At 38.2% G+C, this 13,138-nt stretch overlaps 1 protein-coding gene across 1 annotated transcript in view; it reads left to right on the top strand.

Annotated features, from left to right (window-relative positions):
* The window catches only part of ALG5 (ALG5 dolichyl-phosphate beta-glucosyltransferase), a 42,892-nt gene extending 30,622 nt beyond the window's left edge, over positions 1 to 12,270 (top strand). The window contains exons 8-10 of the mRNA XM_042954565.1: positions 1,114 to 1,265; positions 9,858 to 9,943; positions 12,077 to 12,270. Coding sequence (XP_042810499.1) covers positions 1,114 to 1,265; positions 9,858 to 9,943; positions 12,077 to 12,192 — 354 coding nt within the window. The 3' untranslated portion in view covers positions 12,193 to 12,270. The remainder of the gene's footprint in view (positions 1 to 1,113; positions 1,266 to 9,857; positions 9,944 to 12,076) is intronic.
* Positions 12,271 to 13,138: the final 868 nt, after the last annotated feature.

The raw sequence follows: 13,138 nt of genomic DNA, 5'->3' as shown, positions 1-13,138 counted from the left end.
TTCCCATTTGATAAAAGAGGAAAGTGGGATAGAGAGTTGAAGTAATGTGCTCAAGGCCACCCTAATCATTAATGTAGCCAGGATTCAAATAATCAGTCTGCTCAGGTCACTGGCTTTCTGTACTTTGTTGTGTTATCACTGGTCCGTCATAGTTCTGTTTGATAATAATAGAAAAAGCCACGTAAATGAAGAATGACACTACAGATTACAGTTATAAAAAGCAAAAGCCAAAAGGAGGAAGGGAAACACTAAATAGTATGAAATATTAAATGTTCTACATAGATTCTTAGTAGTTTGCTAGTGTGTATATATTGTGTATCATTCCATGGATCTATTACATTGGAGAAAACTTTTAATCTTAAACATGAAAGTCTTGAATATGATAATTAATGACCTATTTATCTTATGTTTTAATGTTTGCAATGTTTAATGTATAATGGAATATTATGTTGTGTTACTATTATTAATAAAAGTAATTACTAACAATAGTGGATATTCAGATAGGATTACAGACCACTTAGGTTTGATATCCAAAGCATTAAAAAACTTAATTGTTAAAAGTATATTTATCAGATGTCTGCCATACCTAATTGAAGAGACTGTTGTTTCAGACTCCTTAGTCTGTGACTTTTTGACAGATACTCTGCTGTACTTTTTCTATCAGTATTCTCATTAACTAAGCACAGAACTTTAGGTTTAAACCATAGTGTTTTGTTTTTCCAAGAATCTCCAGTAACTGTCACCTTTTTTGAAACTGAAATCTATTTGGGGCAAACAGGCACAAAATCTATAGATGAACCAGATGCTGGTTCATCAGCCCAAAACTGCTGTGGTGTACTTCTGGTAGATTAAAGCCCTGACCTCTCACAGGTACTGTGATTCTTCTTGTCTGATTCTTCTCGAACCTGTGGGAAATGAATAGCTGCTCCCCTGGTACCACTCCCCTGCTCTAATATAATATACTTTGCCAGTGAAGCCAACAGAACAATGGTATTCATATGTAAGATCTACCCAGTCAATTAAATATTAAAATGCAGTTGTCTACAGCCAGGTGTTTTCAATTGTCCTCTACAGATTAATGGAAAAGTCATTTATATTTTGTCTTTGTTTTAGCGTTCTTACTTCCGTACTCTGCTCATGTATGGGTTCCACTTTCTGGTGTGGTTCCTTTGTGTCAAAGGGATCAGAGACACACAGTGTGGCTTCAAATTATTAACTCGAGAAGCAGCTTCACGGACATTTTCATCTCTGCACATCGAACGATGGTAAGTTCCCAGCAGATGTCCTGGGCGTGTCTTACACAGCAGTTGTTCCAGGCAATGAGAAACAGCCCTATATTCTCAGAGTGAACACTGAAGTTTAAACAAAATTGACACTTAATGTATGTAAAGTTAATCTGTGCCTTTATTCTTTTACTGAGTTGGATCTAATTTTCAAAATCTCAAAGCAAACATATGGTATAAAGTTAATTTTTTCACCTTAATTGTGGATGGTACAAATTGAAAAGCCTTAAAAACATCCTGTTTCTTTAGGCTTCCTTCTTTTCCTTTGAAGAAAAAAAAAAAAAAAAAGCTCAGAAATAGCAAAGTGAAAGAGGGTACCCGTTTTCTTTTTGTTCTTTCCTTTTCAGTAGTAAGTTCCCTCTCCGGCATATGACAAACCAGTCTTTGGACCTCTGCATCCCCTTCTACCTTCTGTGGTTTGTTTGTTTTGTTTTTAAATTTTAACGTTTGTTCATTTTTGAGAGCAGAGAGAGACAGAGTGCAAGCAGGGGTGGGGCAGAGAGAGAGGGAGGCACAGAATCTGAAGCAGGCTCCAGGCTCTGAGCTATCCACACTGAGCCACCCAGGCGCCCCCCCCCCCCCCCCCACCCCGCCTCCACCTTCTACCTTCTTAAAAACTTCATCCTGTTCATTTATTTTGTCTTGTCTTTTCCCCTTAACCACATCTTTTACACAGGTTTTTAAAACAAGTTTAAATTTCCCTTGCCATTTAAAAATCAAAAAACAAAAAACAGCCTCTCTCTATTGATAGCCCCCCTCAGTACCTCTCCAGCTCCAGCCCTTTTTCCCTTCACAGCCAGCTTTTCTTGAAAGAGCACTCTATGTTCACTGTCCCTGTTTTCTCACTTCCCACTCATGCCTTACGCCACCTCAGTGTGGATTTTCCCCCCGCCCCTCCATCTAAGCATCTCGTTACCTCCTGTCATGAAACCCAGTGGTCATGTTTGATATGACCACTTACTGTCTTAATTAACCCATCAGCAGTGCTCCATACTTCTGAGCTCACTCTCCGGACATATCCCAGTCCCCTGGCCTGTCTTCATCCCAGACCTCTCCTCAGCTCTCTGCCGGTTTAGTGAGTAACACTGACACATGGAAGCTTAAAACCTTGCAGTCAGCTCTGACATTCCCCACAGGTCCTCCACATGTCCAGTTCATGGCCCAGACCTGTTACTTTTGGCTTTTATGTCCCTTTGTTTCTCTTTGTCTTTCCCCCCACCATCCAAGACACCATCATGTCCTATGCTGTAGCCCAAGGAGTCAGTCTTTTCAAAATTAGAAGTAATCAATCAAATGCACCTTTTTTGTTTAAAATCCTTCAGTAGCTTCCCAGTGCCTTCCCATGGCCTTGAGAGGTGCTGCATAATCTACCCACCCATGTCTCTACATAGGGACCCTTCCCTTTTCAACTTCTCCTTCAACTCTTCCATAGGGCAATGAACTCTTACTCTCCAAACCAGATCACATGCCCCTAATCGTATGATGTTGCTGTACCATAAGCCCTTCTTCACAGCAGCCATCACATCATTAGGTTTTTGTTTTTATTTCCATAATGTTTCTTTGTCTCTATTAAAACATAAGCTCCAGGGGCGCCTGGGTGGCTCAGTCGGTTAAGCATCCGACTTCGGCTCAGGTCACGATCTCGTGGTCCATGAGTTCGAGCCCTGCGTCGGGCTCTGTGCTGATGGCTCAGAGCCTGGAGCCTGCTTCCGATTCTGTGCCTCCCTCTCTCTCTGACCCTCCCCCGTTCATGCTCTGTCTCTCTCTGTCTCAAAAATAAATAAACGTTTAAAAAAAAAAAAAAAAAACATAAGCTCCAAAAGGGCAAGAATCCCATCTGATTTTGTTTGCTAATTCATCCATCCCCCTATCTAATAGAGTGCCTGGCACATTATAGCTGCTCCTAAATATTGTTGAAAGAATTAATACTTAGTGTTACTCATGGGTTCTATATGAATTGTGTTCATGGTGGGAATCTACATAATTATTCCAGGAGATGTTCATTTTTGTAGTTTCTGTAACTTTTGTGCATCTATTTGCAAAGATATGTTATCTCCTTATAGATATCATATAAACCCCCCATAACTTTAAAAAACTATAATTTCAGGATTAAAATTATCAAACATGGTTTTTAATATCTTTATCCTACATTAAAAAAATTTTTTTTTTTAATGTTTATTTTTGAGAGAGTGAGCAAGCATGAGTGAGGGAGGGGCAGAGAAAGACAAAGACAGAATCTAAAGCAGGCTATCAGCACAGACAGAGCCCAACATGGGGCTTGAACTTAGGAGCCTTGAGATCATAACCTGAGCCAAAGTCAGACACTTAACAGACTGAGCCACTCAGGCACCCCTAAATTGTTTAAGTAATGTATATTTGATCTTCAGATTCAGATACATGTTTCTGTTATGTTGAAAAATAAAATATATTGATAGTTAATGGACCCCAAAATCAGTGAATCTAATTTAAGAAGCCATTCTAGAAGTAAAGCCCTCCCTCTGGATATAGTTTTCAGTCAACTGTTGGGTTCAGAACTAGGGTCAAAAAGCTAGGTTCTTTGTAGTTTGAAAGGAAGTTGGGAACTAAGAGTTGAGGACGTTAGGGTTAGGGTTGATAATTAAGTTAGTGTTGGTAACTTAAAAATCATGAAGTTTCTCTTGTCATAATTGTTCTGGCAATATAATGTCTATTCTGTAATATAATGTCCAATATATAATTTAATGAGACATATATGTAATTTTAACGTTTATTTATTTTTGAGACAGAGAGAGACAGAGCACGAACGGGGGAGGGTCAGAGAGAGAGGGAGACACAGAATCTGAAACAGGTTCCAGGCTCTGAGCAGTCAGCACAGAGCCCGACGCGGGGCTCGAACTCACATACCGCGAGATCGTGACCTGAGCCGAAGTCGGACGCTTAACCGACTGAGCCACCCAGGCGCCCCGAGACATATATGTAATTTTAAATATTCTAGTAGCCACACTAAAAAAGTAACAAACAGATGAAATTTATTTTTTTAATGTTTATTTATTTTTAAGAGAGAGCATAATCAGGGGAGGGGCAGAGAGTGGGGGCGGACAGAGGATCCAAAGCCGGACCCTTGCTGAGAGCAGAGAGCCCAACGTGCGGCTGGAACTCATGAACCATGACATCATGACCTATGACCTGAGCCTAAGTTGGATGCTTAACCAACTGAGCCACCCAGAAGCCCCAAAATGTATTTTAATAGTGTACTTTAACACTGTATAAAAATGTCATCGTCTCAGCATGCACTCAGTATGAAAAAATATTCAGATATTTTACACATTTTTCTGTGTACCATGTCTTCCAACTATAGTACATCTCACTTCAGACTAGCCACACTTCAAGTGCTCATGTGGCTACTATATTGGACAGCATAATTCTAGAGTTTTATTTAAGTTAAAGAACACTTTAAACTTTTTTTCTCTTTTAAATTTTATGTTCATGTGCATGCCTTTTTAATTATTTATTTGGGCTTGATTAACATAGGATTGACCTCAATTAAAATTTTAGCCTCTCACATCTCTCTTTAGGGTCCACATATGTTTATTTTATGCCTGTAAAGGAGAACCACTAAATATACATGTATCAACTTGACTAACAATATGCCCGTCACCATATTAATGTTTCACCAGTGGCTTTTATTCAAGCATCTCTGTTCCTGCACTTAAAATCAAGAAAGACTAAAGTATTTCTTTCTTATGCAGCACAAGTCATAGAAACCAAGTTGTGCATCTACTCTTTATGTACAATGTAACTGTCCCCTCAGACTGATATTTTAAGGACTTATTCTAAAATTTCATTGCAGTTTTTCTCATAACTTTCAGGAAATTCAAGTCAAGTAGAGTTTCTAGGTATTAGAATACATCAAGCTATAGTTAAAAACCAATAGGCAGGCATCTCTGATTCAGAATTACAGACCTAGTATGGGTTATGCTAAATAGTAAAGATATACATAATGTTAAATATAAATGTATGTTTATGTATGTTAATATTTATATAATTTTAACATTATTTTTAAACATAAAATTTTAAGCATAATATTTAACATCACATAAATATATTTAATTTTATATATATATATACATATATATATGTGTGTACATATATATATATAAAATCTCCATCCTCAGAACTGTTACCTCACCTAAATTATTTCCATTTAATATTAAGGTATAATTTGACTCTTTTTATGAGTAATTTAAAAAAAAAATTTTTAATGTTTGTTTTTGAGACAGAGACAGAGTGTGAGCAGGGGAGGGGCAGAGAGAGAGGGAGACACAGAATCCAAAGCAGGCTCCAGGCTCTGAGCTGTCAGCACAGAGTCCAACGCAGGGCTCAAACTCACAAACTGTGAGATCATGACCTGAGCTGAAGTCGGATGTTTAACCAACTAAGCCACCCAGCCCCAGTTTATGAGTAATTTAAAAAATGGAGTCCTTGAAATGTACTTTCTTCCCATGAATATTTTTTTTAATCAATGTTATATACATGGTTATAATTTAAAGTCACTTCCATAAGGCTTCTAAAAAATCATCGTCCTTTGCTCCCTGTCCTTCGACCCAATTCCTACTCCCTGGCTATGGCCACTTTCAGCTATGTGCTGTTCCTTTGTGGTAATTCCTTTCATATTCAAAATAATGGGTTTGCATAGCCATGTCTCCGTTTTTTCAGTTTTAGATATTACTCCAAAATAAATCAATGGAGAAGTATAGTTTTCTTAAACCCCTGTATACCCTTCACACATATCCTCCTAATACAGTTTCTAAATACAGATCACTACTGATGGGTACAGGTGTGTAAAGATAATTCACATTCAAGCCATAGTGTACAATCTGATTATTTTACCTTTCTTGTAGTACTTTTTGTTTTCCTGAAGATAATAAATTTCTGGAGTTTTCTGTCGCACTACTTGACGATGGACCTGTCACTTACGTTCACACTCCGTGAGGAGTAGAAAGTACCTCTCCGTGTGTTCCAGTGCATCCATGTGTTCCAGACTGTGCATCAGTTTCACTATTTTCTTGGAGACGTCTCATCGGCTCTCACCTTTCTAGCTGTTCTCGGGCTTGCAGCACAGCTCCTGTTTTTTTCCTGGGTTTATATCCCTATTGTAGTAGAGCACGTCCTCTGTGAATCTTCCTAAAGAAATGACAACAAAATCTTGAGACTGCGTTGGCAATGCACTGCATTATTCTCCTCTCACATTTGCCTCATAGCGAGCCGGAGACAGAAATCTAGGTTGGAAATCATTTTTCCTTGGGATTTTGAGAACATTGCTCTGTTGCCTTTGGCACTCGGTGTTTCTGGAGAGAAGTCCAATTTTGTCAGTAATCTGAATCTTGATTCTTTGTCTATGGCACGTTGTTTCCATCCCCTTTTGGAAGCTTTTACTCCACAGTGTTTTGAAATACCATAATTCAGGGACTTAATGTGGCTTTTTCATGCATCTTGTTGTGTATGCAGTAGGCACTCTAAATCTGGAAACCTGGGTCCTTTACTGCTGAGAAATGTCCTTTAGTCATTAAATAATTTCTCTAGTTTTTCCTTCTCTCCTATAAACAAATGTGAGCCTTCTGTGCTGATCCTGTAATTTTCTCTTCCCTTTTCTGTTTCATGTCTTTTGAGATTTTCCTCAATTTTATCATCTAGCGCTCCTTTTAAATTTGTGTTTCTGCTATCAAAAATGTTAACTTCCTACAACTCTTGTTTTCTAGTATTCATTTTTTTTACCCTATTCGTTTCATGAGTACAGTACCTTCCACTACTTAATGTCTCATTTAAAACTGTGACATTTTCTTCTTTCCCTCCATTGTTTCTGTTGTCCCAATTTTCTTTGTTTTTATCATTAAAGTCTGGCCTCACACGTATTTAGTGTGGTACTACAAAGCTCATCGGAAGCTGTGTACATGGTCAGAGAACTCTGATCAACTCACCACGGATTAAATAGTGGGCCGCTTTATGTGGGAAACTTTCAACTGTCCTTATCTTTTGGGCTGGTTGTTTTCACTAAAGTGGGATTTCCTGATTTCCTGTCTGCTGGAAATGAGCCTGGCTGCCAGCATTCACACAACCAACTTGAGGAAAGGAGAATCCCCTTGAGCTTTTCCGTGAGTCCTCCCTTTTGAAGCCCCTCCTGCACCACCTGCAGACCTCATTTGCAGTGAGGCCAGGGATGCCTGAGCCTTTGGAGAGCTCTGCGGGACCCATAGCCTGCTTCTACGCTTCTCCCTTCTCACAGTCTACTTTTCCTAGTTCCCAGTTGTCCAGCTACTTTCCAAGTTTCAGATTTTTTTTATTACTTCCATCCCTTCTTTGTTCTTACGTGTTTATTCCATCATTGTTGTTTTAATTTTAGTGGGACTTCAGGAGGGAGCAGTAGAGGACATGTGTGCCTGGTGTGTTTAAAAGAGTATCAACACGCCCTTTGTTCTTCAGGAATAGATCTGTGAGGTCACAGCTATACGAGGAACTGAATAACCAAAGAAAACAGTGGCTCTGCCCTCCCCGCATTTGTGAAAACACGTGAAGGCATCGGAGATGGAGAGTGACCCTTATACTGCTTATGTGCCATAGCGTGAGATTCTATCCAGAAGTACTTGGTATTTCAGTTATGTTTGCTCTGGTGACAGATTGGTCTCTTAAGGTGATGTGAACTGGAAATTTCTTTTTAAGCAAACATCTTCATGTCTTTTAAAATGTTAAAAGAGAAGGATATAGTAAAAGTAATAGAAGATGAATCGTCCTTACAGGGTTTTTTTGTAAATATAAAGTAATTTCAGTTAATCCGTGCTTCTTTTTCCCCACTCCTTTCCACTCATCATTCTTATGTTGTTTTGCATCTTTGATAAGTCATCATATGCTGATATCCTTAGAACAGTATTTAATAATCGTGTTCAAATTATTGTATATCATTAGAACCAACTCAACCTTTTGGGTATTTTTTGGTTTTGTGTTAAAGGGGAGGGTTAAGGGTTAACCAGGTTTAATATTCATGAAATTTCCTCCTTTCGTGAGTGTCCCATGCTAGTTAACAAAAGTTTTACACAGTCCTTTTAACAACACAAAGAACGCCTTTGTAGATGGTTTTATCATCTTAAGTAAATATTTTATTAGGATAAGAAAAAGCATTACATGGTTTTTTTTTTTTTTTTTTAAAACGTTTTCATATTCACTTATCCAAACACTTGGGATTTAAACAAGTCACACAGTGGACAGTCACAGTTTTGTGGCCAAGAAGACAGAACTCCCAAATTCAAGTTGTCTGAAATCAGGGAAATCAAGCAGAAGTGGGTTTGAGGTATTTTCGTGTTTGTGCTAATATTTTAAAACCAACCCCCTGGAAGTCCGAAGTGTGTTCCATGCAGTCCAGAAAGCGGGGGCTTAATGGCTCAAGGGGAAAGCAAAGCTGTGAAGGACTGGAGCGCTTTCAGTTACCAGAGCGTGAAGGTTTAGCAGGTGATGGTGCTGCTCTCCCCGAGCTCACTGCCAGTGAGAGGAGGAAACTGGCTTCAAGAATTTTGTAAGCAGAATCCAGGAAAATTTCGAAGTCAAGATGCAGAAACTAGGGAAAGCAGATTTGACCTAAACCACTGAGGAGGAGCTTCTGGAGCCTTTCATAGGGAGAAGGAAGGATGAACTGGGAATTCAGACTGGAGATGATTTTAACAGGGTTAAGTGAAAATGAGACAATATATCAAATTCCCATGTATATATTTAGTTATACCCCAAGAGCATTTCAGACTAAAGTGGCTTTTTACTTTCAACAGCTGGCAGTACTATATTGCCCAGGACGTATGAGGAAGGGCAAAGGAGAAAACAAGGCCCTAGTGAACCATGTATTTAAAAAAGAAACCTTAGGGGCGCCTGGGTGGCTCAGTGAAGCCAACTTGGGCTCAGGTCATGATCTCACGGTTCGTGGGTTTGAGCCTCACACTGGGCTCTGTGCTGACAGCCCAGAGCCTGGAGCCTGCTTTGGATCCTGTCTTCCTCTCTGTCTGCCCCTCCCCACTTATGCTCTGTCTCTCTCTCAAAAATAAATAAACTTGAAAAAAAAAAAAGAAAGAAAAGAAAAGAAACCGTGATCCTCTGGTGGTAGATGAAGGAAATCAAACAACTCTTAAGTGATGGACATTTTCTCTAAGAGCTGCTCAGAGTTCTGTTTTATCAACTCTCTGAATCAGTTGAAAATGCTATGAGTTCTGTACCTTGAGGTAGTGAAGCCTGGGATTGAAAGCAATCGATTTTGAAAAATTTCCATGATTAAATTTTCTCAGAGCCCAAGCGGACTTTTTTACCTCTGGGGGTTTCTGACTTGTGATGGAGACACCGTATTTCTCATTTAAATGTTATGCAATGACACACTACATTATTGACCTTGAAGCTCCTGAACTACTTAACCTTTTGTTTGACCTTCTGTGAATCTGACTTTCAGTTTTACTATATAAGCTCTATATCTGCCTTTTAAGCTTCTTTAAAACATGCCAAATTAGAGATTTAATTACACTCTATCTCTCTTTTTAAAAATAAAAATCAATATATTTTCTGTTTCAGGGCATTTGATGTAGAACTGCTTTACATAGCACAGTTCTTTAAAATTCCAATAGCAGAAATTGCGGTCAACTGGACTGAAATTGAAGGTGAGTATATTGTCGATGTTACGGCTGATCCTAGGGTGGGGTGGGGAGATAGGAGACAATACAGTAGTCCAGTAAACTTAACTGGCTGCCCCCTTCAAGACCTCCTCAGCTGGCTTGACTCAGACGTGGTTGTGTAGAGTTCTGGCTACTAATCCCCTCCACCCTCCAGATGGCACACAACCTTCTCTATCCTTGCAGTCTCCTCCTGGGGGCTTCAATAGGCCTACTACCCTACCCCACTGTAGAATTCAGTAAAACTTCTACAGCAGACAAGATCATGGTAATCTGAGGTTAGAAGAAAGTTGGTAAGTCTTTTAAGATAAATTTTGTTTGTGTCATCTTTTTTTTTAATATTCTCTTACTTCATTACTCAGTAGGTATTGATTACCTACAAGCCACCATGCAGAGCTTAATAAGGAACTGTAGTTGTTTTTACCGCAAATGTCCACATCCATTCAGAGCCAGTCTTTAACTGGTATCTGTACATATATCCAAAAATGTGAAAATCTCTAAGATCTCTAATAATGTGAAATCTATACAGAAATCTTAATAATTCCTGTTTGAAAAAGCTTTGAAAGCTTATATTGTAGAACGTAAAAAATATTCTAGTTTTCTCTTTTGCTTACCTTACAATGCCCCTAAGTTAATTCACAGTGTGGGCGCACTTACCATTCAAGTGGAGATTTTTCAACTGAGTCCTTCCTCCTCTGCTGAGCATGGCCTCCTCTCAGAAAGTCACTGTTGCAGTATACCATGACTGTTATGTAACCGTGGATGTTTAGGGACAGGAAAAGGTTAAGAAGCAGTCTGGGGATCATACAAACTATACAGTACAGAACAAATGCAAACGTCTTGGGAGTCTTGCTGAATCAAACTTAGCTTACAAAAATTTTAGTACTCTATGCAGTAGCTACCTAGATCAAAGGGGATTGAGAAGCTGGTAAAAGATTGCTCAGATTTGTAAGATCTGTTGTGTTGATCTGTGTTGATTTATGCCCAGCACAGACTCTGTAGGAAGTTGAAGTGGGGAAGAGTAAAAATGGGTTTCATATTTATATCATTTGTTCATTTGCATTTCAGGGATAGTTGTGTATTATTTTTCATTAACCGGCACTCAATGAGCGGTTTTGTATCAGTCATTCCCAGAATCGTCGGCCATATATACTCAGCGCCTCCTCCCTATAATAGGGCCATCCAAAATTTCCACAATTTAGATCCTTCCCAGTTTCATTTCACTTCCAAGATGTTTTGTTTTTGTTATTAGAGAAACCACTCACTTCAGCTTTGAAGATGTCTCTTTTGTAAATGATAAAAATAAAATTAAGGTGGATGTGTTACTGTGTTAATTAACTTAATTGTGGTAATCAGTTCACAGTATGTGTGTGTAAGTGTATGTGTGTTTATATATGTATATATATCAACTCCTTACATTCAACACTTTAAATATATTTCAATTTTGCCAACTCTACCTCACAATTTGGGGAAAAAAAGAAAGAAAAACAGGAAGAAGCCAGAGTATTTGGGCTTAAATGTGGAAAATTGTCACCAATCAGTCCGTGACAGTTTACCACCTCGCACCCATTACCTGACCTGCAATCTATTTTTGACTTACTGAAAAAACAGTTCTATGGGATAAAATCAAGGAATACAAGCTTTTAAAACATGCTCCAGGAGGCAGATTTCCTGTAGTCAACTAGGGTTGGCATACTGCCTCTTGGCAACCACTGGAAAGAAGATGTCGTAGCTAAGATAGTATTTATCTTAGCTAACTGAAGAGTCTTTGGTAGAATTAGAATAAAGAGTGAGTTTTTGTCTTATATTTCTTCTCCCAGATTAATTTATATTACATGTGGAGATGTACCTGTTTCTCTATAGTGCATGAGACTGAAAAGTAGCATGTAAAACAAAACAAAAAAATGCACCCCCAAAAACATTTTTAAATGTATAGATGGAATTAAATATATACACATGTACATAATTACATGCATACATGCCTAATATAAAAAATAAATTACGGTGACTAGAAGCTCAAAAAGGTCATGTAGACTGACTTCTAAAATATAATTTTACACTGATATATTTTCTCCAGAGTTTATTTAAGTTAATTCATTTTTAATTATTTTTAAATCACAGGTTCTAAATTAGTTCCATTTTGGAGCTGGCTACAAATGGGCAAGGACCTACTTTTTATACGACTTCGATATTTGACTGGTGCCTGGAGGCTTGAGCAAACCAGGAAGATGAATTAGGTTACTTGCCGTCTTTGTATTCTTATGTATCAGTGTCACGTTATTTCACCGGAAATTAAAATTTTAAATAAACCTGGAATAAACCTATGCCCTTGCCTGCCTTTTGATAATTTTTAAAGAATTAACTGCCATAACTATAAATGTTTATACCTCTTTTGAACCCCCCAAAAAAAAATTAAGGTGTTCGTAACAAAGTCAGATTTTCTTTTGCTTCAGCAGTTTTGTTTATTGATTCTTATTATCATTATGATTCTGAGAAATATGACTTTTAAACAGAAGAGAGAAGCAGTTATTCTACCTGCATAATTCTCATGAATTTAAATATAAACCATAATCATATACCTGTGCTCAGAGATTTAAAAATAAAATTGGCATATGTTTAAATATATGCAAACTTATTAGTATTAAGCCCATATTCAACTTATAAAACACTAGGAAATTGTATGTTAAAGAAAGGATATAGGGCACCTGGGTGGTTCAGGCTGTTGAGCATCCCGAATCTTCACTTTGGCTCAGGTCATGATCTTACAGTTCATGAGTTTGAGCTCCACGTTAGGCTCCACGCTGACAGTGTGGAGCCTGCTTGGCATTCTCTCTCTCTCTCTCTCTCTCTCTCTCTCTCTCTCTCTTTCACTCTCAAAATAAGTCAACTTAAAAAAAAATTTAAAGGAAGGATATAGGCTCTCTCACCAAGGCATCTACTTCCTTATATGGTCTTTACATCTCTCTTCCCCAATTTTACTTACATATATTGCACTTATTTTCTTACTTCCTGGCAACACCTTGCTCTTGAGTTCATGTTACTAGAAATTGAAAATTCTTTATAAAAAAGAGAAAGTTTTGGGGGCACCTGGCTGGCTCAGTTGGTAAAGCATGCAACTCTTGATCTCAGGGTCATGAGTTCAAGCCCCATGTTGGGTGTAGAGATTATTAAAAAAAAAAAAAA

The sequence above is a fragment of the Panthera leo genome, chromosome A1 (genome assembly GCF_018350215.1).
Source record: "Panthera leo isolate Ple1 chromosome A1, P.leo_Ple1_pat1.1, whole genome shotgun sequence".
Classification (NCBI taxonomy): domain Eukaryota; kingdom Metazoa; phylum Chordata; class Mammalia; order Carnivora; family Felidae; genus Panthera; species Panthera leo.
This window is presented reverse-complemented; position numbering and strand designations above follow the sequence as displayed.